Source organism: Ciconia boyciana, chromosome 15 (genome assembly GCF_034638445.1).
Source record: "Ciconia boyciana chromosome 15, ASM3463844v1, whole genome shotgun sequence".
Classification (NCBI taxonomy): domain Eukaryota; kingdom Metazoa; phylum Chordata; class Aves; order Ciconiiformes; family Ciconiidae; genus Ciconia; species Ciconia boyciana.
In genome coordinates this window covers 7,846,591-7,869,461 of record NC_132948.1, presented here as the reverse complement: position 1 = coordinate 7,869,461, position 22,871 = coordinate 7,846,591, and the positions used below count along the sequence as shown (strand labels likewise).

The 22,871-nt window shown below is 50.8% G+C and overlaps 2 protein-coding genes across 4 annotated transcripts; one reads left to right on the top strand and one right to left on the bottom strand.

Moving 5' to 3' along the window:
* Window positions 1-566: 566 nt before the first annotated feature.
* Window positions 567-7,014, bottom strand: MMAB (metabolism of cobalamin associated B). Of its 2 annotated transcripts, XM_072879873.1 has the most exons (9): window positions 6,883-7,014; window positions 6,746-6,807; window positions 6,520-6,613; window positions 6,051-6,108; window positions 5,103-5,175; window positions 4,611-4,708; window positions 4,216-4,280; window positions 3,088-3,147; window positions 567-2,709 (listed from the first exon to the last, which is right to left on the bottom strand). In XM_072879873.1, the coding sequence occupies exons 1-9, from the start codon at window positions 6,975-6,977 to the stop codon at window positions 2,622-2,624; spliced, it is 693 nt and encodes a 230-aa protein (XP_072735974.1). In that variant the 5' UTR covers window positions 6,978-7,014; the 3' UTR covers window positions 567-2,621. The 2 variants fall into 2 exon arrangements, with proteins under 2 accessions (XP_072735974.1, XP_072735975.1); XM_072879874.1 differs by lacking the exons at window positions 567-2,709; window positions 3,088-3,147 and adding an exon at window positions 3,157-4,055.
* A 178-nt stretch (window positions 7,015-7,192) lies between these two features.
* On the top strand, window positions 7,193-21,125 carry MVK (mevalonate kinase). 2 transcript variants are annotated; one of them, XM_072879869.1, is made up of 10 exons: window positions 7,193-7,349; window positions 7,436-7,583; window positions 8,646-8,793; window positions 10,074-10,229; window positions 13,128-13,231; window positions 14,288-14,333; window positions 15,114-15,204; window positions 15,665-15,781; window positions 18,951-19,104; window positions 19,449-21,125. In XM_072879869.1, exons 1-10 carry the CDS (start codon window positions 7,272-7,274, stop codon window positions 19,598-19,600), a joined length of 1,194 nt encoding a protein of 397 aa, XP_072735970.1. In that variant the 5' UTR covers window positions 7,193-7,271; the 3' UTR covers window positions 19,601-21,125. The 2 variants fall into 2 exon arrangements, with proteins under 2 accessions (XP_072735970.1, XP_072735968.1); XM_072879867.1 differs by having other exon boundaries at window positions 15,021-15,204.
* Window positions 21,126-22,871: the final 1,746 nt, after the last annotated feature.

Sequence of the window (22,871 nt, the reverse complement as noted above, 5' to 3'; positions counted from 1 at the left end):
GAACTCCTTTGCTGAACTCTGTGCACAAGGTCCCCGCTTCAGCCCCAGCGTCCTCCCACCACTGGCCTCTGCTCCCAGCCCAGTGCGGAGGGTGCACCGGGGCCTGAGGACCCAAGCCTTGCTGCAGCTTAATGGCCAGCGGCTCCCCTGTGCACCTTGGGGACAGCATTCAGGACAGAAGCATCCATTTTATACAGCCGAGAGCTGTACGACAAGGTGGGGAAGCGGAGGACAAACACTGCGTGCTGTGAACTCTCAAAGGGCCAAGCATGGCCCCTGCGGAGCTCTGCTGAGCTGCAGCAGCCCACGGGGCTGGGAACACGCTCAGCCTGATCTGTGCTCACTCCTAAATTCAAGCCCTGGCCCACTGTGCCTGCTTAGCTGAAACAACAGGGTCACCCCAGACACCAGCCTCCCTCTTCAGCCCCGCAGAAACAATTGGACAGACATGTTTGGGTAGAAAGGGAGAGGGGGGAAGCTGGAAGCTGACTGCACCCTAATAAATTTAATCTCTACATCATGTTAAAGTGTAGTAGCTAAATTTATTTCTCCTTGCAATCAAAACAATACTAGCTTTGGTCCCAAAACAGTAGTGAGATTTCTTCCCCCCAGCTGGAAAAAAAGAAAATACTATAAATCCATCCCAGAGCTGATTTATATAGCATTCATGAAGAATTTATATTGCAAAGAATTTTATTCAATTAAACTTGAAAAGCCTCTAGATTCTTGAGGTTCAGTAGTGATCACTGAGACAGAGCTATCATAAAACTGGATGGCCTGTCTGGAGCAGGCATTGAGAAAATGTCTGATGTGACATTGCAGCTGACGCTACAGTCCAAATCAAGAGCATTTGTCATTGGGATGTGTTACAGGCTAAGGCTTGGAAAATTACTCTGTGAAAAATGTGCATTAACAATAGCCATGAAATATCTGTTTAAAAAAAAAAAAAGGGGTGAATAATGAGACAGCAGTATCTATTAGCGCTGGGCATTCTTCACTCTGACCCCAATCTGATTAAAAAGTTAACACAAAGCCAGAGAGAGTCTTTCGGGAAGCAAGTTTAAGGTTGTTTCTACTTAAATAATTGAACAGAGGAAGCTGCATGACTGACCAAAAAGCTCCCACCACTAAAAGTGGCACCCTTAGTGCAGAGCAAGCACCCTTGATGTGTAATCACCTCACCGCCCACAGGTTTCCGTGATGCTCCTCTGTACAAGGAGGGGAAGACTTAAACCACCATGTCTGACGCGTATTCTTCCCAATTATATTTCCAAGCTGTAAGTGGCTTGGACTTAACTGTAGAACTGTAATTGTCTGTATTCTCTACGCAGCATGGGCAGCAAGGTGTTAACTCATTCAGCTGGCTGTAATGCACTTGTTTACATAGAGTATTTTTTTGGGCAGTTTTCAGTCCATCAGGAAGCTGGAAGAGGGTGTCTTCTCTGTTGAAGTACTGTGATCTGCTATTGTGATGTTTGCAGCCAAATTCTCCAAGCTCTAGGACATGCTCTAGTCTACTCTGCTGAGGGCTCCATGACAGTGACGCTCCTGAGGTCAATGTGGACATCAATGTGTGTGAGTTATGAACCCCTTCAGGTGTTAGCCTCTCTCTTCCAACTCTAGCTGTCAGCTGAGGAGGCACCAGGCCCCTGCTACTCATCACAACCCCTTTATCTGCAAACTTGGTGACTTGAGTGGTCCCCAGTAGATAGATACTAAAACTAAACAAGTGCTCTACTCCTTGAGCGGGTACCTGCAGCCAGAGGGAGATGCTGTGACCAAACTGAGAGGGGTCTGTGTGCTCGGAGGGGCAGCTCCACGTGGAGTTAACCCCAGCTACCTAAACAGAGCTTAGAATCATAGAATCATCTTGCCTGCACATGACCTGTAGGATTTGGCCTTTCCTCCTTTAATCCCTCTATCCTGCGTGAGCCCCGTTCCTGGCAGAGGATGCACTGGATTGTCAGCACAGAGACATTCTTCACATGCATAAAGAGAGGCAGCCAGAGCCAAAAAATTCTTAGTGCATTCCTGTAAATCTACGCAGCTCAGCTTCAGCCAGGGCTGATGGATTGAAAGCAACTTAAAGAAAAGCACGCTGGGCTCAATATTAAAGTATGACAGTTAAGGGCCCTTTGGTACAAGTAAATCACATTTATTATTTCAAAGCTTGTGGACAGAGTTCCTGAATCTCTACACAGTTGCTGTTCTGTACGAGCATTATGACTTTGAAGAGAAGCTGATTGTTTTCTCTTCTTCATTCCTCAGAGTCCTGTCAAAGCCTTTCCACAGCACCTGCCACTGCCCAGGGAAATTAAGACATCTCTAGAAATCAGCTGTAGTTCTTTGAAGTCTCCTGCCTCAGCTCCAACCCAGGGCAAACAGTAACTCTGATGCCATCACCGCAGTGTTATACAAGGGATATTTGGACAAGGCCCAGTGAACAGAACAGCTGTGTTCCTCACAGTACTTATGAACAAGGTCCTAGTTATTTAAGCTGGAAGTTCTTGGCAGCTCACATTTCCAATCCAGGCTTGTTCTCTTTCCCTTCCTTGATGGGGAAAAACAGTCTGCTGGATTTAGCTTCCCGTGATCAAGGAAACAAACATTCCAGCTCCCAGTTATGGGTCAGGCTTTACATATATTTTCTCTTCCTTCCCTTCCTTCATTGCAGCGTAACGTGCCAAAACAAAGAGGTAGTCGCTCAGTCTGGAAACCAAGGGAAAAGCAGTGAAACCACCTCGCGCACCAGGTGTGTTTGTATCCAGCAATGCACAACTACACAGCATAGCACAAGAACTGCAGGTAAAGGAAGGCAGAGAGACCACACAAGAAGTGATTTCCAAAATGGCCTTCAATAAGAAAGTTAAGTGACTGCTCCCTCAGCACCCCAGCAGTGTCTGTAAACATACTTTGCAGCCTCGCAACAATATTTTTTAACAAGCTGCTTGCTGAAACTTCAAAGATCTTATTCTAGAAGGGAAGCTTCTTGAGAGGCAAAACCCGCAGTTTTATCCCAAGACTAAGGGAGCAACACCAGGCACGCTTAGTAGTACAGACTAAGGGTTTGGGATTTTATTTTTTTACCTGTTCAAGTATTTGGCCACATTTGGATCTGCTTCCCCTGCTTGTACTAACGGAACCACACTAGAACAAGAAAAGGAAACTTTTAGTGTATTTAACTTTCTAGCTCTGAATGCACAAATGACTGCGATTTGCTGGAACACCGACCTTCACACCCCAACCTCACCTGAGTCCCCATTCCAACTCCCCACAGCACAGTGTGAACACTGGTAACCTCCCCAAGAAGAGCCTGTGGTGGCTACGTAATGCAACTAATAGTTGTAACTGTTCTGGAGGAGCGGAGCTCCACTCCTCTAACGGCTGCTCATCAGTGGGTACCACTGAACAATGGGAGCAGTTTGCAGGTGATTAATACCCTGAAGGATCATTATCCTTTTCTGCAGGTAAACAGGGACCCTTCTTTTGTGGAGGGAACAGAGCTGTTCCTTTCCTCCTGACTGGTGTACAGCCCTCCTTCTAGCTTTCTTTTGACAAGAAACCACTGACTGTGATGTTCCTTTTTCAAACATCATGCTGCTCCAGTGTATCTTGTCAGAGTAGCAGTCCTCGCAGCAGAGCACATCCACAGAAACATCTTCCTGCACATCAGCAGCTTCAGTAAAGAACCGCCAGCAACTTAGAACTGCTGATGAGCAGGTTCAGGCTAACACAAGAGACTTTGCATGAGATTTACATGATGAGCAGACAAGAGTTTTTTCCTACGGACCTTACCAGGGGAGCTTTAATCTCCAATAAAGAAGTGGGACAAGGTGGGTGTGGGCAGTAACATCTTAAAGCTTCCTTGGATCTCACACCTGCCAGTGCCCCAGCTTCCATGCGTGCTAGCCTACAAAATACATTTAGCAAACCAGATACGAGCTGAACACGTAGACGCATCTCAACATAAACCTGTCTGTTCTTTCTGAAGTTCTCAGCTCGGACGACCCAGTTCAGGGGAGGGAAGAGAGACTGGCTTTTTGCTGACTGCACTCCTGGAATTTGAGTAATACAAACACATGAAGCTTGACTCAAGCTCTGGCCGAGTGCAATATAGCTATGGTTGACTGCTCCAACTGCAATGATTTGCTATCATTGTAGCATTCTGACCACCTTTTATCAATTTTATTCTGTTACACTACAGCCAACACTCACCACCTTTCAGCTCTGCGGCAGACAGCTCGGGAAAAATGGAGAGCAGCACTGCTTTTACCTCCTGACTGAAACAACAATGAAACAGCGCATCAATGTCTGTTAACAACAGATACAGCCATCCACCTTATTGTATAACTGCAGCAAAGCTTATCGCATCTCACACACACACGCAACTGAACCCTATGTTATGGCTAGGCGACTGGGAAGAGATATCTGAATGCAGTAGGACGTGGAAATTTAACTCAACCAGGTCCTTCTCTCTGCTTTCCTTTTGGTATTTGTCCATGCAGATAATGGCCTCACAACCTGTTTTTTTGCCACGGCAAGTGGTAGAGCAGATTTACCCTAACAAAGCAAGCCTTCTCCAGTCAGTGAGAGGCATGAGCAGTACCTACCGGCAAGATGAAAGCTCTGAGCGGAGGAAGCTGCTCTGAGTAACTGTCAATCCACTGCTCCAGCTCCCGAACTGGCTTTTCACTAAAAGATGTTCGTTCTGCAGAGGGAAAAGAAGAAACAACTAAAAGAAATGCAGAAGCAATTCGGTCTACAGACAGAGCTCTACTTTGATATTTCTCGGATGAGTAAGTCCTAAGAAGCATCCCAAAAAAATCCTCCTGCTAGAGCAGGGCTGGCTCCCCATTCAGCAGCTGTGGCTGGGTGTCAGTGTTGGGGCAGTGCCCCAGGCCAACTGACATGGCTTGAGTCACACACAGGCAGCAGCAGCTTGTGGGACCACGTGTGGCTTCATTCAGCACCAGACACACACTGCAGAGCAGCCCTTGGGCAGCTCTAACTACCACATACCAGAACAGCCTCCCCAGCACCAGTCTAGAAGGAGAGCTGTGATTCAAGAACTGTTATCCCAGGAAAAGTACTGCGGGGCTTACTCAAGTGAGCCTCCCTGGCTGAGGAGAGAGGTGTCGCGATGTTGGAGCCCACATCCTGCAGCATACACTGGACCTAGATGTGGCAATCAGGACAAAAATAAGAAGCGCTTTCATTAACCAGCCTTTGATGCTCCGGTACAACTGCAGCAAGCTCTGGGAGGCGACAGCTGGTTGTGCTGATTAAAGAAGATCCTACCCTTGTTGTTCATCATCCCCCAGCCTGCTGGCAGGGGGGATCAGATAAGTGCTCCCTAATTGCTTTATGAGAAGCCAGATTAGCGCATGTACTTGTTTTCACTGGCACATTAAACCACCCTGGCTGACTTTGCAGAAAGCAGACTGGGGAGTGCTCACATAATCCCTTCGCTGGTAGGACACCAAACCAGTAACCTCTGGAAGAAAGGCAATGACAAACAGCTGCAGACAGCACTGGCTTGATGTCACGTCCACTTCCAAGAGGGGCATCTCTCCACAGCCCGGGATACTTGAGAGGCAGTCTGGTAAAGCTTTTTAAAATCTCTGATTAGCTCCTTCTGTGTTCTTGTGCACAGCAAAGCTAACTAGCAAAACTCACAGACTGCCACGGCGGGACCTGTCCCCCACCATCACGCCCACATGGTTACTTTACCCCAGTTTCAAATATGAGGCTATGAGACAACAAGACTTGTGTCCATAACTGTGTACAGTAACACGCCTGAATAAATCTAGAGATATGTTTGTCTGCCCATAACTAATCACTTGACCTACCAGTTTCCTTCTTGGTTACAGAAATTCATTTCTTAGAGAGTAACCAAGGGTCAGAGTCTCAAGTATTTATTTTAATACTAAATGTATTAAATTCCTGCGTGTCAGTGGGAGCACTGTGTCTAAAATTAAAGACTTTAAAAATACATTTCAGTAGCACAGATGAAGGGATTGCACTGAGCGAGGATTATCATTAGTACTCACTTTGTGAAGTTGTTCAACAAACGTGTGGCCCTTTTCACTGCTAAATTCACCAGCAAGCCTAGGTTAAAAAAAAAAAAGAGTTGTCTAGAAATGAAAAAGTTACCGCGATTGTGCATGTGTGTTTTTCCATGTGAAAAACACAGGATTTGGACACTCCTGGCTGTTTGTCAGTGCAACCCTCCGGAGAAGTTTGGTCCGCAGCGAACCCCCTTCCCTCCTGCTGGGCGGTGGGGCTGGGAGAGCCGTTCCTGACGGAAGAGGACGCCCAGAAGACCCCCACCGAAGGGGGTTGGGACGGTGTCGCGAGGCCTTCGTGCATGTGGAGGGCCTGGGTTCGGCCTACCCGGGGCCAGAACTCCCCGGGCTGGCGGGGAGTTCCCGGAGAGCACGGCCACCCTGGCAGGGCACGGCTGGGCCTCCTCGGCCCCTCCGCCCGGCAGTGGGAGAGGGTCCTGGGGCAGGGGGTTACCCGATGGCCGAGCTCAGTTCGTCCGTGGCTCCCAGGGCTTCGAAGATCCGGTCACCCTTCGGCCTCCGCTCCCCGGTGAAGGTGCTGGAGAAGCCTTTGGGAAAGGCCCGGGGGAGGCGCTCAGAGACCGGGCCCAGCCCGGCGGAGCCGCGGCGGTCGGGCTGGGCTCTGCCCCGCGCTCCCTTGGTGTCGTGTGTGTCCCCCCCCCGCCGCCCCCGGGCACTACCTGCGTCTCCCGTCCTCGTGTAGATCTTCGGGGCCCGGTCGCCGCGGGGGCCGCCGTCGGGGCTGCGGAGGCACAGGCCGTGAGAAGGGGCACCGGGCCCTACCCCGCCCAGCCCCCGGCCCTGGCCCCGCGCTCACCTGCCCGCCCCGCTCCGCTGCCGCCGCCCCGCCGCCCGCAGCGGCCCCCGCAGGGCCCGGCCCGCCGCCGCCACCGCCGCCGCTCGCCGCAGCATCCCTCCCGGCCACCGTAGCCGCCGGCCGCCGCTCCCTGACCCTCCGCGGCCGCCGTCCCTCCTTCACCCACGCGCGCTGTCACCCCAGCGCCGCACCACTCCGCACCGCCGCCTTCCGATTGGCCTTCCTGAAATCCCGCCCCTAGGAGGATCCCGGCTATTGGTTTAAGAGCAAGGAGGGCGGGGCAGGGCGCGGCTCCTATTGGTGAGCGGCGCTGTCAGTCCGCGCGATTGGAGTTGGGCAGCTTGGGCGGCGGTGCGGGCCTCCTGAGAGGCCGTGTCCTGCTGCGGGAGATGTGGGAGCGGAGCCTGGTGCTGTCCGCCCCGGGGAAGGTGATCCTCCACGGGGAGCACGCCGTGGTGCACGGCAAGGTAAGGGGCCTGCCGCCGCCGGGGGCTCCCGGGGCTCTGGCCTGGCCCGCCTCGCCTCACCTCACGCCGGTTCTCCTCGCCCGCAGGTGGCCTTGGCCGTGGCCCTGAACCTGAGGACCTTCCTCCGCCTGCGGCCCTGCGCTGAGGGCAGGGTGTGCATCCGCCTGCCGGGCGTCGGCGTCGTGAGGAGCTGGGACACCTCCTGCCTCCAGGCCCTGCGGAGGGGGTTTGCAGGCAAGCGCTGGGAGGAGGAAGCCGCTGCCCGTGTGTCGTGTGGGGCTGTCAGCCCTGCTGGGTGCCTTCTGCCCGGTGACTGTGCTGGGACCCCCGCGGGGTTATTTGTTCCCCCTGTAGAGTGTTGCTGGGCTTTGTCATCTGTGACCACGCTCAGTGTGTGCTTAACTAACGTGTCCCTGCACAGCCCCAGCTCAGGCACGCGCACTCCCTCTGTGTGCTTCTTGTACCTACCTGATGCTCTGGTATCGCGAGTGGCCCTTGCTGTGGCTGTGTCCTCCTGTTTCAGGTTCCCAGGGCCTTATTCTAGTGCTGCTGCTGCTCAAGTGGTGTTGTAATGCATACAGAAGCCAGCCAGGGACCACATCCAGGTGCATTACTAATGGGGGGCCAAAAAGGAGTCTCTCTGAAGCTGGTCTGAGTTGAGAACTCTTGGGGAAGGCAGGGATACGGGGCCTGTTTTCCTGCGTCTCTGCCCCATGCCAGCCTTCACTGGAATTTCTGCAGCATCTTGTACTGGCTGGAGGCCCTGACTGGTGGTTGTGCCATTTCTCTCCAGAGGACCTGGCATTAAGTCCTGTGATCCTCATCAGCACCGTTTGCTTAGCAGAAGGCAGAACAAAGTCTGCCGAGTCAGAGCATTGGTAACCTCTCTCAGCAGTGACCAAAAGTTCTCTTACTCTGATGCCTGCTCCTGGCCATTTGGAGTCCAGACTCGTGTGAAGCGCATCGGAATATCCACGTTCTTTAATAAAGAGTTTGTGACTTGCCAAGTTCTACATAGTGATGGATGGGTGCACTGGCAAGTGTAGGCAAGGAGACAGTTGCTGTAATACAATGCAGGTGTGGGGTGTAGAAATGCTGGGTTTTCAGAGTGGCTGGTGGAGATTTTGTTTTTATTTTATCATGAATCCTCAGGTAGAAAGTTTGTAGGTGAAATCTGAAATTGGCTCAGTCTGTTTCTGTCTACTATAACAGGAGGTGTTCTTGCAAATACTGCTTTCAAGTTTAACAATTCCCTGGTTTCTAAGTGTTTAAATTCTCCCCTGCTTGCTTCCTTAGCTGACTTTGATGAATCTAAGTCCCCCAGCGTAGAACAGCTGGATACACTGAAAGAGTTTGCTGGAATCGCTGCCGGAGCCTCAGCTCCCGAGAGCCTTGCTACTCTTGCCTTTCTGTATATGTGCCTGGCTATTTCGGCTAAGTATGGGTAAGGCTATCTTCCTGCCCTAAAATAAACATACTGTCTTGAGTGTTGCTCACCATTAATTGCTTCTATAAGAGCACAGGAAGAAACCATATCTTTGAGGCAAAATAAGAAATTACAAGGAATCTCACTTCATTTAGGTTCTGAGCACCTCGGGAGATACTCTTCAGAGCGGAGCTGTTTGGTGGGTGGGGTGCTCCAAACAGGTGGGCTGGGAATCCTCTGCTCTCATTTAGGCATCTAGCTTTGAGGTGCTTAAGTCAGAGCAGTTCATCCCACCCTTCCTGCACAGTCAACAGCAGCAGAGACAGACATCCCTCCCTCCAGCAGGCAGCTCATTTCATCCTGGCTTAGGTTAGAAAAACTGCTACAGAAATGAGCTGTGAATTAATTGTCTGAGCTAAGTCTGATCCCTCTTGTGGGCTGAATCTCCCTAAAAATATGACAACCTGGGGTAACCACAGCTCAGGGCTGTTCCAGTTTCTGAACTTGACCAACACTGCTGATGATATCAGTGTAAGTTACTGGACAGGTAACTTGCTCAGGGCAATGTCTGATGCAGCACTGCTTGCTATTTTAAACTAAGTCAGAACCTGACTTCGATATTCATAGCAAAGGAATCAAAGGTTAAAGAATTATGATGTGTAGCTGCATCGTGTTTTGCTTTGCAGTCTCCGAGTTGCTTGGTGATAGCACTGGGGCTGTCATCAGCCTGCTCTGAAACCATCAGTTCATAGCTCATGTCACTCACCAGCCAGTGAAAAGCTCCTGGGTTTGATGTTAGGGTCTGTAACACAATCCGGACACATTCAGTGGAGAAAAGGGGCATGTGGGCACAGATATGTGCATATTTCATCTTCCCCGTCAGCTTGTGGCTCCAGTGGGATGTAACTATGCAGTTATGGATTTGGGATATTTAGGATTTATTTAGAAATATGTTTAAAATCATGTTTACAATAATCTTTGAAGGGTGTCTTTATGGTGCTACTCAAGTATTTAGTTACTAAGTGCCCCTGCTAGCAGCTTGACAAGCTGTGCTAATCATAGATCCAATTCAGCAAGGCTTTGTTCTAGTACAATGGCTTAGCAAGGCTACTCAGCTGTGCTAACTGAGCACTCGTGAAGCCCGTGTGTGTGTTGGATGCGTATGCATGTGCTGATGTTGCCAGTTTTCAACCAGCTTTTCCTGTGATCAGTCCTAATTGGCATCTTTTGCCTTTGAAATGTTGTCTCAAGATGGAATTCAAGGTCGTTGCGTTACATCCTGTGTGTTTGTGTTTCAGAGATGTTCCGAGTGTGGACATACTGGTGTGGTCTGAGCTGCCCACAGGAGCTGGGTTGGGTTCAAGTGCCGCCTACGCCGTTTGCTTGGCAGCGGCCCTGCTGACAGCGTGCGGAGCCATCTTGTGCCCTCTGAAGGAGGGAGAATCCACAGCCAGGTAATGCATCTGGGAAGCCTCCCTGCTTTGGATGCACGGCCCAGGGCAGCTCTGCTCTCTGTGCCCTGTCTTTCCTTTTACCTGCACAGATTCTGGCACTGGAATGTCTCTTGGTCTCTCTGGCCAATTCCTGGGCTATGGCTGTGGCCGCAGCAGTGGCACCCTGAGCCCAGCTCCTTTCCCTCCCTCTCCTATTGCTGCCCTGTGTTTCCAGCAGCGGAGACGTGCCCTGTCCCAGGGCTCTGATCGCGTGTTTACAATTCGCTTCTCCTGATGAAAGCAACTGGATGCAGAGACTTGGTAAATCTTGTACCATTTCCCTTGTCTATTGTAAGGTATACATACTAAAAAAAAAATGCTTTATTTTGCTAAGCAAATAAAACACACACTTTAATGTAGTGAATTCTTTTTAACCTCTTTCCTCTCTGTCCCTGAGCATCTTCCAGGTTTTGCTTTGAGTCTTCAAGGAGTTGAGGATCCTTTCTGGGTTTTCTGCATTTTCACATGAATTTTTTTTCTGCATGTGGTACATTTCCTTCTGATCCCCTGCCTGAGTTTCCCCTTTATCGGTGGCTGGTGAAAGGGCGTTTCTTTCCTTCTGCCCTTGGTTGCTTTCCCTTGGAGTTCAGTCTTGAAAAACTGGTCTGCTCTGCTGTGTGTCTGAGGAGGCTCTGTTTAAAGATGCATATCGCAGCTGGAGTGGCAGAACCCTCTATTGTTCGTTTGGTGCCAGGTGCAACCTTTTATGGTTGGCTTCTGTGGATTTTGTGTGGGACTGAAAGTAAGACAGCGAGAGGGGGTGACTGTGTTCTGCTTCAAAAACAGAGTTTGCAGCCTGACCCAGAAACACGTTCCTAGAGCGGAGCAGTTTGTATGCTGTGCTCAGGCAAATCTCCTAAATAGTCAGACGGCATGAGAAATGAAAGGCCAATTCCAAAGCAGGCAGCGAGCAGCGAGGATGTCTTCATTCCCTGCTCACATGTCTTAGCTTCAGCTTGAATACAGCGTAATTTTTTTTCTTCCAGCTGGCATGCAGAGGGGTAAGTGAGAGATGGGGGTGTCAGACTTCAGAAGGTTTTTGCTTAACGTCGCAAGAAAAGAACAGCGTGATATAATGACTCCTGTGTAAAGAAGAATCGCAGCCTCTCAAAGAGGATTAAAAACAAGTGGTTTACAGCAAACTGCGCTTCTATTTTGAGTAGCAGTGGTGTGAGCTGTTTTCCTGAATGCTTCACAGATTAAATATTGGCAAGTGAAATGAAAGGTGTGTGGAAATGGATAAAGACATTCAGCTGAGGCCCAGGGAAGCAGGGAGTTGAAGGAAGCAGCTTCCAGATAGCAGGTGGCTCTCAGAATTTCTGCCTTGCCTTAGCAGTAGCCAGTGACCATTCTTGTTATTTTATGTAAGACTGTGTGATGCTTCTCCAAAATCCATGTTTGTGCCTCTGCTCCATCATGTAATACCTGTTCTGGGCCCCATATTCTAAAAACCTGTCGGATGCACGTTCTCGCTGCACCAAACATGAACTCTGATCTCTGCAGAGCATCACTGATGCTGGGATATCTGATACCACTGTGCATTAGGCCATTTGAACGGTGGCTTGGGATGTGTGCTGTGTGTCTGTACTCTGCAGAGCAGGCAGCGCTGTGTTCCGGGGGGGGTCAGAGATGTGTATTTGTGTGCCTGTGTGAGTCTAAGTGTGTTACAGCAGGGTGCAGGAGGGCTAGCTGGCTCCCTGTGGGTGTCAAGCTTCCCTTGGGGTGCCAGGGTTTGAGCTAGTCCTTTGAGATAGTCAAACCCTGGGGTGCCAGGGTTTGAGATAGACTGTTGAGTTCGAAGGTGGTCGTGTTGGTGCATGCCTTGCAGAAGCAGGCCCAGAGCAGTGGGGTTTTGAGAGGTGCTGAGGGAGAAATCTCTGTGGTGGAATTGTGGTGAAGTTACAGCTAGCAATTGCTTTGTAACTGGCAGCTTTGCGTTTGCTTTTTGTATTGCTACAGCCCATTAATTAGTATGTTCAGTCAGGGGCCTTGATCCTTGCTGAATCTGACCCAGCATCAAACTCTTTGCCAGCATTTAAACTCTCAAAGCACTTACCAATTTATGTGACTGCTTTTAAGACAACGGAAAGACCTGGTTTTGTGTTTTTTAGCATAACACCTTCTGGATCTGCATTTGGTTCCCTTCTGTGCTCTAAGTGCTAGCACCCAGTGCAGCTTGAAGTGTTGGGAGTTAATCCCTAAAAATCAAAGCCTTTGCTGGAGATAGTAAATCAGTTCTAACTACACCTTTTGACCCAATTTGTGAGGCTTCCGCAGCTGAGCAGCTGGCAATTAGGGGCTGAAGTTGCATGTGTGAAATGCAACTTTTACAATTCTCTTCTCACATCGTGCCTTCTGTGTCTGTAAGTACACCGTGCTGCCTGTTGGTGAGCAGGATCTCTGGCCAAGATGTGTGGTAACACGCAGTGTCAGGGAGGTGGGGATAGGTCTGGACTTGCATTCAGTTAAATTTGATCTTCACTAGGCCAGGGCTAGGATCTTCTTCCTGAATCTGCTCCCTCCCTTGCCGCTGCCCTGCAGCAAGAGCACTGGGTAGCAGTTGTGCCCTTCGTGCTGTCTCTGTCTGCGGAGCAGTGCCAGTTCCCCTCATGGGGCTGGATGTGTTCTACATGCTGCCATGCAGGAAAGTGCTGACTGCAGTTAGGCGCTGTAAACAGCGATGCCCGCTTTCTGCTGAAAGAATGCAGTGCACAGAGGGAATTTGCAGTGCTGGGGCTTCCCACAGCAACTGGGTACCTTGTATGGTTCCTGCTGCTTTTGTATCTCCTGTGGAACTCTGGTGCTTCACTCTGTGTGCTGGTTTCGGTTGTGTATTGGAGTAATTTTTTTGCCTTTCAGGTGGACAGAAGAAGAGCTGACTTTGATTAACAGCTGGGCCTTCCAGGGGGAACAGGTGATCCATGGCAATCCCTCGGGTGTGGATAATGCTGTTGGTACCTGGGGTACGTGTATGTGTGCTGCTCCCCGGCACTGAACATGAGTGCTGAGGAGAGGTTGATGGGGTGGCAGGCCAGCAGCCACATTTCTGTTCTCCACTGCAGCGTGCATCAGCTGTGGGAAGGTGGTGAGCAGATGCCACAAGTTGCATTTCTCCAAACAATAAGGCTTGGTTGGGGTTGCTGCAGAGACACTGGATCAGCAGATTGCCTCGCTGCACTGAGGTCCAGCAAAGGGACCAGAAACTCCCAAATTCAGGCCCCCTGTTTGACCCGAGTAGAGGGAATCCTTCCCTGTCTTGGTTCGTCCCATCTGTAAGCTGGGACTGGAGCCAGCTGGGCTGTTGGGGACTGGCTGCAGTAACACCAGAGATCTGTGTCCCCCAGGCAAGTGCCGTGGGGCAGAGACCCTGCTGCAAATAACTGAAATTTAAACATTCTGGCATGAACAAAGAAACCTAATCCTGTCCCAAGGATAATGCAGTAGAAAATGCAGTTGGACAGCTGTCATTTAGTTTCAATTAGCAGAGACTTCCAAGTGTTTTGGAAGTGTCCTTGGAGACTTTTAATAATCTTTCTAATGAGACCTAATCACAATGCCTCTGTAAAAGTAGGAGCCAAGTGAGACATTCCTTCTGGACAATGAAATTCCATGCTGAAGGATGGCTGCTGACATGAGTGCACATGTTCAGTCCAGTTTGAAACCTGCAGGCTTGGCTGTGCCCCAGGGAATCACTGCTTGATTCTTTTTTTTTTTTGGTAAAGATTTAATGCTGGCCAAACTCTTTGCCTTTTAAAAAGTATTTAATGTGATCCCGAAGTAGAGGAGAGCAAAGGGAAAGGCATTGGGTTAACTACGTCCGGCCAGACCCTCTCATTAAGTCAGCAGGGTTAGGCAGATTCATGCTGTCTGAGAACATGGTTCATTTAGCTGGTGTTTCTTGCAATTACTGTCATATGCTCTGGGTAAGGTTCCAAAGATGAAAGACCTTCTGTCTCTTACGACACTGTGTTATCTTTCAGCTCGCTGTGTACTGAGACAATGCATGTATTTTACTTTAGGTGGAGCCCTGAGATACCAATCAGGAAAAATCACACCATTAAAGAGGTAATATTCAAGTTTAAAAATAACACTTACGTACGGTGGGTGGAATATGTTAGAGGCATTGGGTGGATCTCATAGGGTATGAGATTGATGGGAGATCGCTAACAGCGTGGCGGAAGAGGTTTGTAGCCAGATTTTGCCGTGGGTGTGGGTAGCTTGAGTGTTGTCTTGGTTTGGGGTGGATGGGAACAATGAAATGTTTGGTCGTTATCTGACATTAGATGAACACAGCACAAAGGATCAATATTAATTTCATGGCATTATGGGCAGCAGGAACGGATCTGCTCCTGGCAGCAAATGACATTGTGGGGAGGGGGAACTTTTTGCTTACCTGGTGGTAGGACTGTGTGAAAACCAAGCTGCAGAGACAAATCCAGGTCCTGCATGTTCCCTCTGCCTCCTGCCAATGAAGTATAATCTGACTCCATTAAAATCTTTCGCAGTGCATGAAATTGCTCTATTAGCAGTTAATGGCTACTGCTGGCTAGTCTCGCAGATAGTATTTCAAAGGAAAAATTTTGCTTGAAAAACGTGGATTTCAGTAAATATGTTGCAGTCCTGTTTATAGCACTAGTACAGTTGTTCCTTGTATCTAAGAGGAACAAGCCTGAACCCAGCCAGCGCTTAAGCACCTGCTTAACTTTTTTAAAACTAATGGGACTCCTTATCTTGGGTGTCTTGCTCAAATAGGCCTTTTGAGGCAGAAGAAATTGTAGCTGTCTGGGCCTTGGGAGCTGCTGGGGGACTGAAGGAAGGCAAGGAGATGTCTCTTGTTGCTTCCAGGGTGCCGACGCTGAGGATCCTGCTGACCAACACAAAAGTCCCTCGAAGCACCAAGGTCCTGGTGGCTGGTGTCAAAGAGAAGATCCTGAAGGTGCAGCACGTGCATGGTCGCAGGGGTGGAGATGCGTGCTGGGGCAGGGTGGGGAGATAACCCTCACGAGCTCAGATCTCCTCATGTGGGACTGCAGGTCTCACGGGGGTCTCTTGGGAGATCCCTCCTCTGGTCACTCCATTCCTGCCTGCTGCTAGCTAACACCCAGCTGCCCTGGGAATGGGGGTTCAGCTTGCCTCCTCCCTCTCTCCAGTGCTAACAGGGCTTGCCACAAAAATCACCAGTTCCTTCCTCTGGCCTGTTTCCCTCTCTTCCTCCAGTTTCTGCAGGTGGGAGCAACTTACCATTGCCCTGCTCTGCAGGGGGGGTTTCCATGAATGAATAGGCCCAAGTGGGGTGAGGAATTGTCCAGCTCCAAGAGACTGGGGCCAGTTTTATCACAATGGTATTGGAAGACTAGCGAGCAGTCTTCTCATATCTTGCCTCCCCCGCTTCTCAGTTCCCTGCTATAATGAACCCGGTGCTGGACTCCATCGATGCAATTTCTCAGGAGTGCCAAAGTGTTCTGGAAGCGATGCCTGCAAATCCATCACCAGAGTATTACCCTGTGCTGGAGGTAAGGGGCTTGTTCGCCAGTATTTTTAGACACTGTTACTGTTGAACATCAAAATGTCATTTAAAGAACATTAGGTCTAGGAAAAAATTTGATAGCAGGAAATGTTCAGTTCCGAGTGAAACCGTGGTCTGTGTGCGCTGCTTTTAATGCTGTTCCTGGAGCCAAGGGACAGAAAATGCTGCTGATGGCTCTCCACAGCAGTGCACAGGGAGGGGGAGAGCGGGCCTGGTGCTTTGTGGACCTGTAGCTCTGGAGGTTTTGTTTCCCTTTGCTAAGAAACATGGAGTGAGTTCAGGCTGAGATGCTGCCTCCCTCCGCCGCGGGCCAGCCCCGCTCATTCTGGCAGTCGCTGCCTGTGAAACAACTGCTTTGTCATTGCCAAGGCTGGAGTGAAGAGCAGAGAGCCCAGCAGCCACTGGTTTGTGATGGACTGGTTACAAGCCAGCTCCCATTGCTCTGCGCTCATCCTGGCTCCAGAGAATTACAGAGTTGTGCCCAGAGCTGACCTGACATTGATGCATGAGGTGCATACAAAGATCTGTGTTTGTCTTGGCTTTGTTCAGAGTAGGAGAGGCTGCTGTGGTGGGGGGAAAACATGCTTCCAAGTGGAAGAAGTTTTCTGCAGTGCTGAGAGCAATGTAATACTGATTCATACAACCGTGGGGTAAGGATGTATGGCAGTGTCCCAGCTGAGGCAAACCTGGCCTGGCCCTGGGTGCCAAGTGACTTGGATGGTCAAGAACCATTTGGTACCAGCAGTGCAGTTCCTTGTTGGCATCTGGATCAGCTTTCCTGTGAGGACCTCTGCTTGTCCTCGCTCTCGCTGGCAGGTTGTCCCCTCCACAACCATGAGTGTTCTCGGGAGGTGCAGGAGAGGGCTCTGGCTCGGGTGGGGCAGAGAGCTGCTGTCCCAGCTCGACCTGTGGCAGCGGTGTAGGGCCATTCTGTTAGCAGATGGTTGGTGCAGCCTTCTCCTCTTTGCTTCAGGCTGTGTTCCACCTCACTGCATGTGGGTGAGCTGCTGCTGGGACTGCAGCAAACACAGGAGGGTCTCCTGTGGGATTCATAGCAAAGTCCTTCTGCTCCCTTTGCACCGAGAGGGTGGTGGGTTTCTGCACCCATCAGGGTGGGCTGCCTAATGAGGGCTGAGGTGGCATTGGCTGAGGGAGATCTGGAGTCTGTTTGCAGCACAACTTCAGACAGCTCCTCTCCACCGTAATGCATTATTGCTCAGACTGTTGGAAGTATTGGGAGACAGGGAAGAGGAGGGCTAATTTGAAGTGTGCTTTGAGATCCTCACATTAAAGATGCCAAATCAGCCTTGTATACAATGCCTGGGAAGCAGCACTGCAGTGAGCAGGTTTCTGTCTTGAATCTGTTGTTTTGTCTTGTGCTTGAATTGCCCACAGAGGCACAGTTGATTATATGCAGCAGATATATATATATATTTGGCTGTTTCAGAAATGTGCAGTTCTGGACAGCATTGTATTTGAACCATCGAACTAGTCTACTGTGTCATAAGCTGTCATCCGATTCCTGGCAGATTTTGGATCGGGAGATGACAGGTGTCTTGGATCATCATAGACAGTGCTGTGCCCTCACTCAGGCATATAAAGAGGCCTCTAGATGGACGTCTGTCCAACCCAGCACAGAACTTGCGATATATGCGCTCTGCATGCGACTGGCTAATTCATCTCCTCGCATTTGTTTAAACGCAGTACAGAAATGCTCTGGAGGGGGGAGAGGGATTATTTCTGCATCGTCCCCTCCTGTGTGGCGTTGGCAGGAGACCCAGGCAGAGCTGAGGGAGGGTGATGTGACTGACACCTGCCATGCTGCAGCGTGGCTCCTGCTGCTCCCTGTGCACAACGTCCCTCCCGGCTCACCGTGAGCCACAGGCAGGGAAGTGCTTGGTGGCACTGGCTGGAGGAGGGAGCACAGTGCTCCTGTTAGGGAGCCTCTCTGGGACTGGTCCTGTCTCAGCTGGCTCCCTGCTCGTGACACCCTCTGGGACAGAGAGGGGAACAGCCGCCACACACCAGGGAGATGATTGAGTCGTGGTGTCATACCAGCATTGTTGAGAACGAGCTTCCTCCACTGATGGTGCTTATGAGCTGGGAGGGCACCATGGTGCTTGGGGACCTGGTGTCAGTTCCTGGCCCTGCTCCAGGCTTGCTCTGAGTGCAGGCCAAGCCCTTCCCTCTGTTCCTTAACTCCTCACCTGTAGTACTGGGAGGAGAGAAGCTGTAACTCCCACCTCTGTGTGTCGCTGTCCATCACATGGGCCATTTGGACTTTGCTGCAGTGGCAGCTTTCTCCAGGAGCACCAGGGTTTGTGGCTGGCTGGGACGGCATGGCAGATATGCACTTGCAGCTCACCAGAGCTGGGCAGCTCTGCTTGGAGGGCAGCCTTGCTTGGAGAGTGGCTTGCGATGCTCTCCCCTGAAGGGAGGACCCTCTTGACCCCACTTGAGCTGGGTGCCAGATTCCCAGCGTGGTGCTGGTGAGAGGCCCCTTGGCTCACAGCCCAGGCCGTGCCCACGAGGAGGGAGAAGTGCTGCACAATGCAAACAAGGGGAGGTAACTCCATGTCGCCTCTCCAGCAATGCCATTTCGGATTTGGCTGTGTCAGAAGTCCCCTGGATTTAGTTATGCTGGATGGATTGCAGGGCAGGGTGACAGCCAGGAATGAGAGATGCTGGCTTAGTGCCCTTCCCACGGCCAGCGAGGGGGCTTGCACAGTCTCCTGCTCAACACTTGTGTGACAGGGGAGAGGTGAAGCAGTCAGGAGGCATTGGGGAGCTCTGATTTAACGCCTGAAATAAATACCTGCTGGCAGCTTGAGGTGATCAGGATTTTCTCTGTCCTCCCGGAGCAAGGAGGTCCAGAAGCTGTCGTACCACTGTCACTGTGGTGGGCAGCAGCAGCACAAATCATGAGGGGGATGAGGACAGATGAGCAGCCCAGGGCTCAGACCCTGACCTCAACCTTGCTGCCCAGTGCTGCTGGGCCCTGAGATGCGCTGGTGGTCGAACTCCCAGCACAAATGAGATGGCCCTGTGGGGAGGTGGCTGGGGAGGGAGCCACAGCTGTGAAGAGCCTCTTCACAGCTCTTCTCATGTGCTCTTCTCCATGCGTGCTCTTCTCATGTGTGTGCGGTTGCTTTTAGGAACTCTTTGATATAAACCAACACCACTTAAACGTGATCGGAGTTGGCCATCCCTCCCTGGACAGGCTGTGCCGGGTGACGGCATCCCACGGCCTGCATAGCAAGCTGACCGGGGCTGGTGGGGGCGGCTGTGGCATCACCCTGCTGAGACCAGGTCAGTAACCCTCTGCTCGCCCTGGGCATCCTTCCCCTGTTCCATGTGGCCCTGCTAGTGGGGTCAGGTTTGGAAGCAGAGGGATACGATGCTAGCCCTCGCATGGCTGTGGTGGGATGTGAAGCCATGTCACAAGCGTGGGATGGTGTCTAGCAGAGCCACCTGGCAGTGTAGTTTGCAGTGTTTCATACAGGGGCGATTCAGTGTGTTCATTTATGTGTGTCAGATCTTCAGGGCATTGGCCCTGTTCCAGGGGCCACGTGTTTAAACATGCGATGGCCCATTTCAGTGTCCCTGCAGTGGCCTAGCTGACTAACTGGCTGCTCTTGCCTTCCTCTTGGCAGACACCTCCCCGTTGGCCGTGGAAGCAGCCAAGCGAGACTTATGTGCCTGTGGATTTGAATGCTGGGAGACCAATATTGGGGCCCCCGGAGTGACCCTGCACTCCTCCTCATCTTTAAACACCGAAGTGCTGCATGCGCTCTCTGAGAGTTAAGCTTCTGCCTCTGGCAAGACTGAGCTCTTGGCACCATGTCCTTGGAGCAATAGCTGTGCGTGCCCTGATGCCTGGAAACTTCTCTCTTGCTCTCCTGTGTGGCTGTGGGCCTCTAGATGTGGGTGCTGAGCCAATTTTGGGCCTGGTGTCACTGGGAGTGGGGGCTACAATGAGGACCCGGGAGCAACTGCTTGCACTTGGGCTAGGTGCGAGTTTGACCCGGGCTCTCAAAATCCTCTTTTGAATTTACTTACTCAAGTGCTCTGCTAATCCCAAGGGGCAGGATGAGATGGTCTTGGCTGGATTCCAGCGTGGATAATGACACTTGCTTGGTTCTGCTGCTTCGGATGCATGTGGTGTATCTTCCCTTCTCCCCTAGCATCCTGTGAGGGCGGGCAGCGAGGCTGGCAAGGTGGATGTGCAAAGCGCTTTGACATTTTTGGGTGAAAAGCATCTTGGCAGCTCAGGGCTTGACACTCAGGTCTCCATTTCTCCTGGACTGCAATTCACGGTGGAGAGGAAACCTTTAAATACAGCTCTTACCTGGTACTAATTAAGAGTTGGATAATTACAATGAAAGAAACAGCACATTTCTAATGAAATTATCACTGTTCTTACTCTTTCCCATAATCTCTGCCTGGGCTGATAAACAAGGTCCTGTAACCAGGCTCTGGTTTCTGTTCACATGCTTGAGATCAGGTTCGAACAGCAACTGTCACCTGCAAGGAGGGTGGCTAAAGGCAAAGAAAGTATTAAAATTTCTACTTGCAGTAGCTGTTCTGGGATCTCTCTCACACTCAGTCTTAAATGAGCTTGTCCTTGACCCTGCCTGTTGTTGGGGGTGTGAACATGCCACTGCCAGGGCGGGGGGAGGCTGAGGGGAGAGGGGGGTCAGTGACAGAGCAAACACAGGTTTGGTTTAGTTTGAAGTAATTGCTTTTAAGTAGGAAAAAAAACCCAAAATACCCACCTCCTCAAAAGCTGACCATAACTTGCAATTGGCAAACTATAAAACCTTAAATGCATTTAAACTTATTACACAAATGTAAATGCAGCTTTTACTTTTGAAATTTTAATGAGTTGCACCACAGAACTAAAGGGAATTGGCAGGTAAGTGTCTGAAGCGAGAGTATCTTGAAGTAAAGAGCTGACTCTTAGTGGCTGTGGTCTCTTCTGTACCTGCCAAAGAGATTTTATCGTTGTTCTGTTTGTCTGGATTTTTTTTTTTAAGTGTAGCTCTGTTCAAGAATTGCTTCATTCAAAGCTGAGTAATAAACTGGCAGAGGTGGGGGAGCTTGCCTTCCTCTTCCAGTGCAGAATAAAAAAATCAACTGCAAGAAGTTGAGATGTACCAGCTCTAAAATCCAGGCATCGTGATGACCAGCTTTAGTTCAGTGAGCAGATGTAAAACTTTCTGGTTTTAATAAATTGATGTTTTTTAATGTGCAAAGTGTTCTTTGATAATTATGCTAGATACAAAAGGAAAAATGTACCTTACACTGCTTCAATAAAAACAGGTTTCAGATGCTGGGTTTCTACATGTCTAATTACAATTCCAATTTGCATCCAAGAACAGCTTTACACTAATCACAAGTCAGAAAGCCTGATAAATAATTTACCATTTTCTAATACAGTGTAATCAATGTGAGTATCTGGAAGCGTGTTGACTCTGTAACTGCTTAAATGTGTCTGTAGTTTCTCCTGGTTAGCACAAAGAAATGCCAAATTCAGCGTAAAGAACTTCGCTTCAAAACGACATGTCTGGGGCTGATCCTCATTAGCTGCTTCCCTTGGAAGACGACCTCGCAGTTACAGTACAGGTGCTGGAGGAGTACGGAGGAAAAGAACGGAATAATTTTGATTTGCTGGTTTAAATCATAGTTAAAATCCGTGATTTAAATAGACCAACTGACCAACTCAGGTTGGTGTGGGGACCTCCTGAGCTGCCCCCGTCCTTCGCTGAACAGCAAAGTGTGTGAATGTGATTTCCCTGCTTTGGTTTTCATCTCCTAGCTGTGGCAGGGCAGTAGCGGGAGGCCTCGGCTCCACCCGGAACACATGCTGTGGGCTCCTGCAACCTGGGATGCTTTTGCCTGCAAACTTTCAGCCTTCTCTTGCCAGTCTCTGCTTTGTTTGTAGGTGTGATGGAGGCACAGAAGTGACACAGAGAAGGCCAGTGGCTGAGCCCAGCAGCTGAGATGTGTGAGCGATCTGAATTGTGGTGGGGTGCAGCGTTGCAGCACGCTCGCTGGATGCGAGCTCCCCTTCCCGGAAAGGCTCCGGCCACCTCCAGAGGTTTCCTCCAGCTTCTTCTCGTCCCACTCTGCTCTCCGCCAGAGTGCAGGCGGGCAATGGTCCCAGGCTGAGTGGGGGTTTGCGGCAGCAACTGCCCCATCTTTGGCACGAGTGGGCAGAGGGTGACCCTGGGCTGGGGTCTGTCAGCCTGCCGCAGGAGCAGCCCTGCTCTGCACTGCCCCCGGCCCAGGGCAGCGCAGGCAGGGGGGCAGCGGGAGTGCCGCTGGGCAGGATGCTGCCCGCCCTGACGACGGGGCTTTGCCAGAGCCCGGCTCTGCCTTCCCTGTGCCGCAGGGACCAGAACTGCCGAAGTCAGCAGCTGGAGCCAGTCCCAATTTGTTAGGAATAAGCACGGATTTCACATCCATCTGCGAGCACAGGAGCGCCCGCTCCCTCCTTTCTGTATTCTCCCTCCCTGGCTCCATCAGAGCCTCCGCAGCAGCCTTGCTACAAGCACCCTGATAACGGGCGGGGGCATTTGGCATGTATCCGACCCCAACTTTTGTGTGGGATTCACCTCTTTGCACCTTCTGCAGTTCCTTGAGCTTCGCGTGCCTGCTTTGCAGCGTGGATGCGGGGGGATGCAGGGGCCCCCATCCCTGTGCCTCGGGCAGCTGTGGGATGACGGTCCCCCAGGACTGTCATGCCCTGCGAGGGCACGGTGGGTGCAGAAGGAGGCACAGCCCTGTCTCTCCCTGCAGTTTGCTGCTTTGGGAGCAAAATTGAAGCGCAAATTAAGCCCAGTGAGCGTGTTCTCCCCACGGACTCATCCCCTCCTCTTCCCTGGCCGCACCACAAACACACAAGTGCTTTCCCGTCTGCGCTGCCCCGTCTGCTCTCTCCGGTCTCGTTTTACGGATGTGCAGCGGAGCAGTGATTGCTGCTGAAGGATTAGCCTGGTAATTTGGCTAATTTTTCTTGAGATTCATTTTTCACATTATGAGCTTTGCAGAAAGACTAACGATCCTGGGTTTGC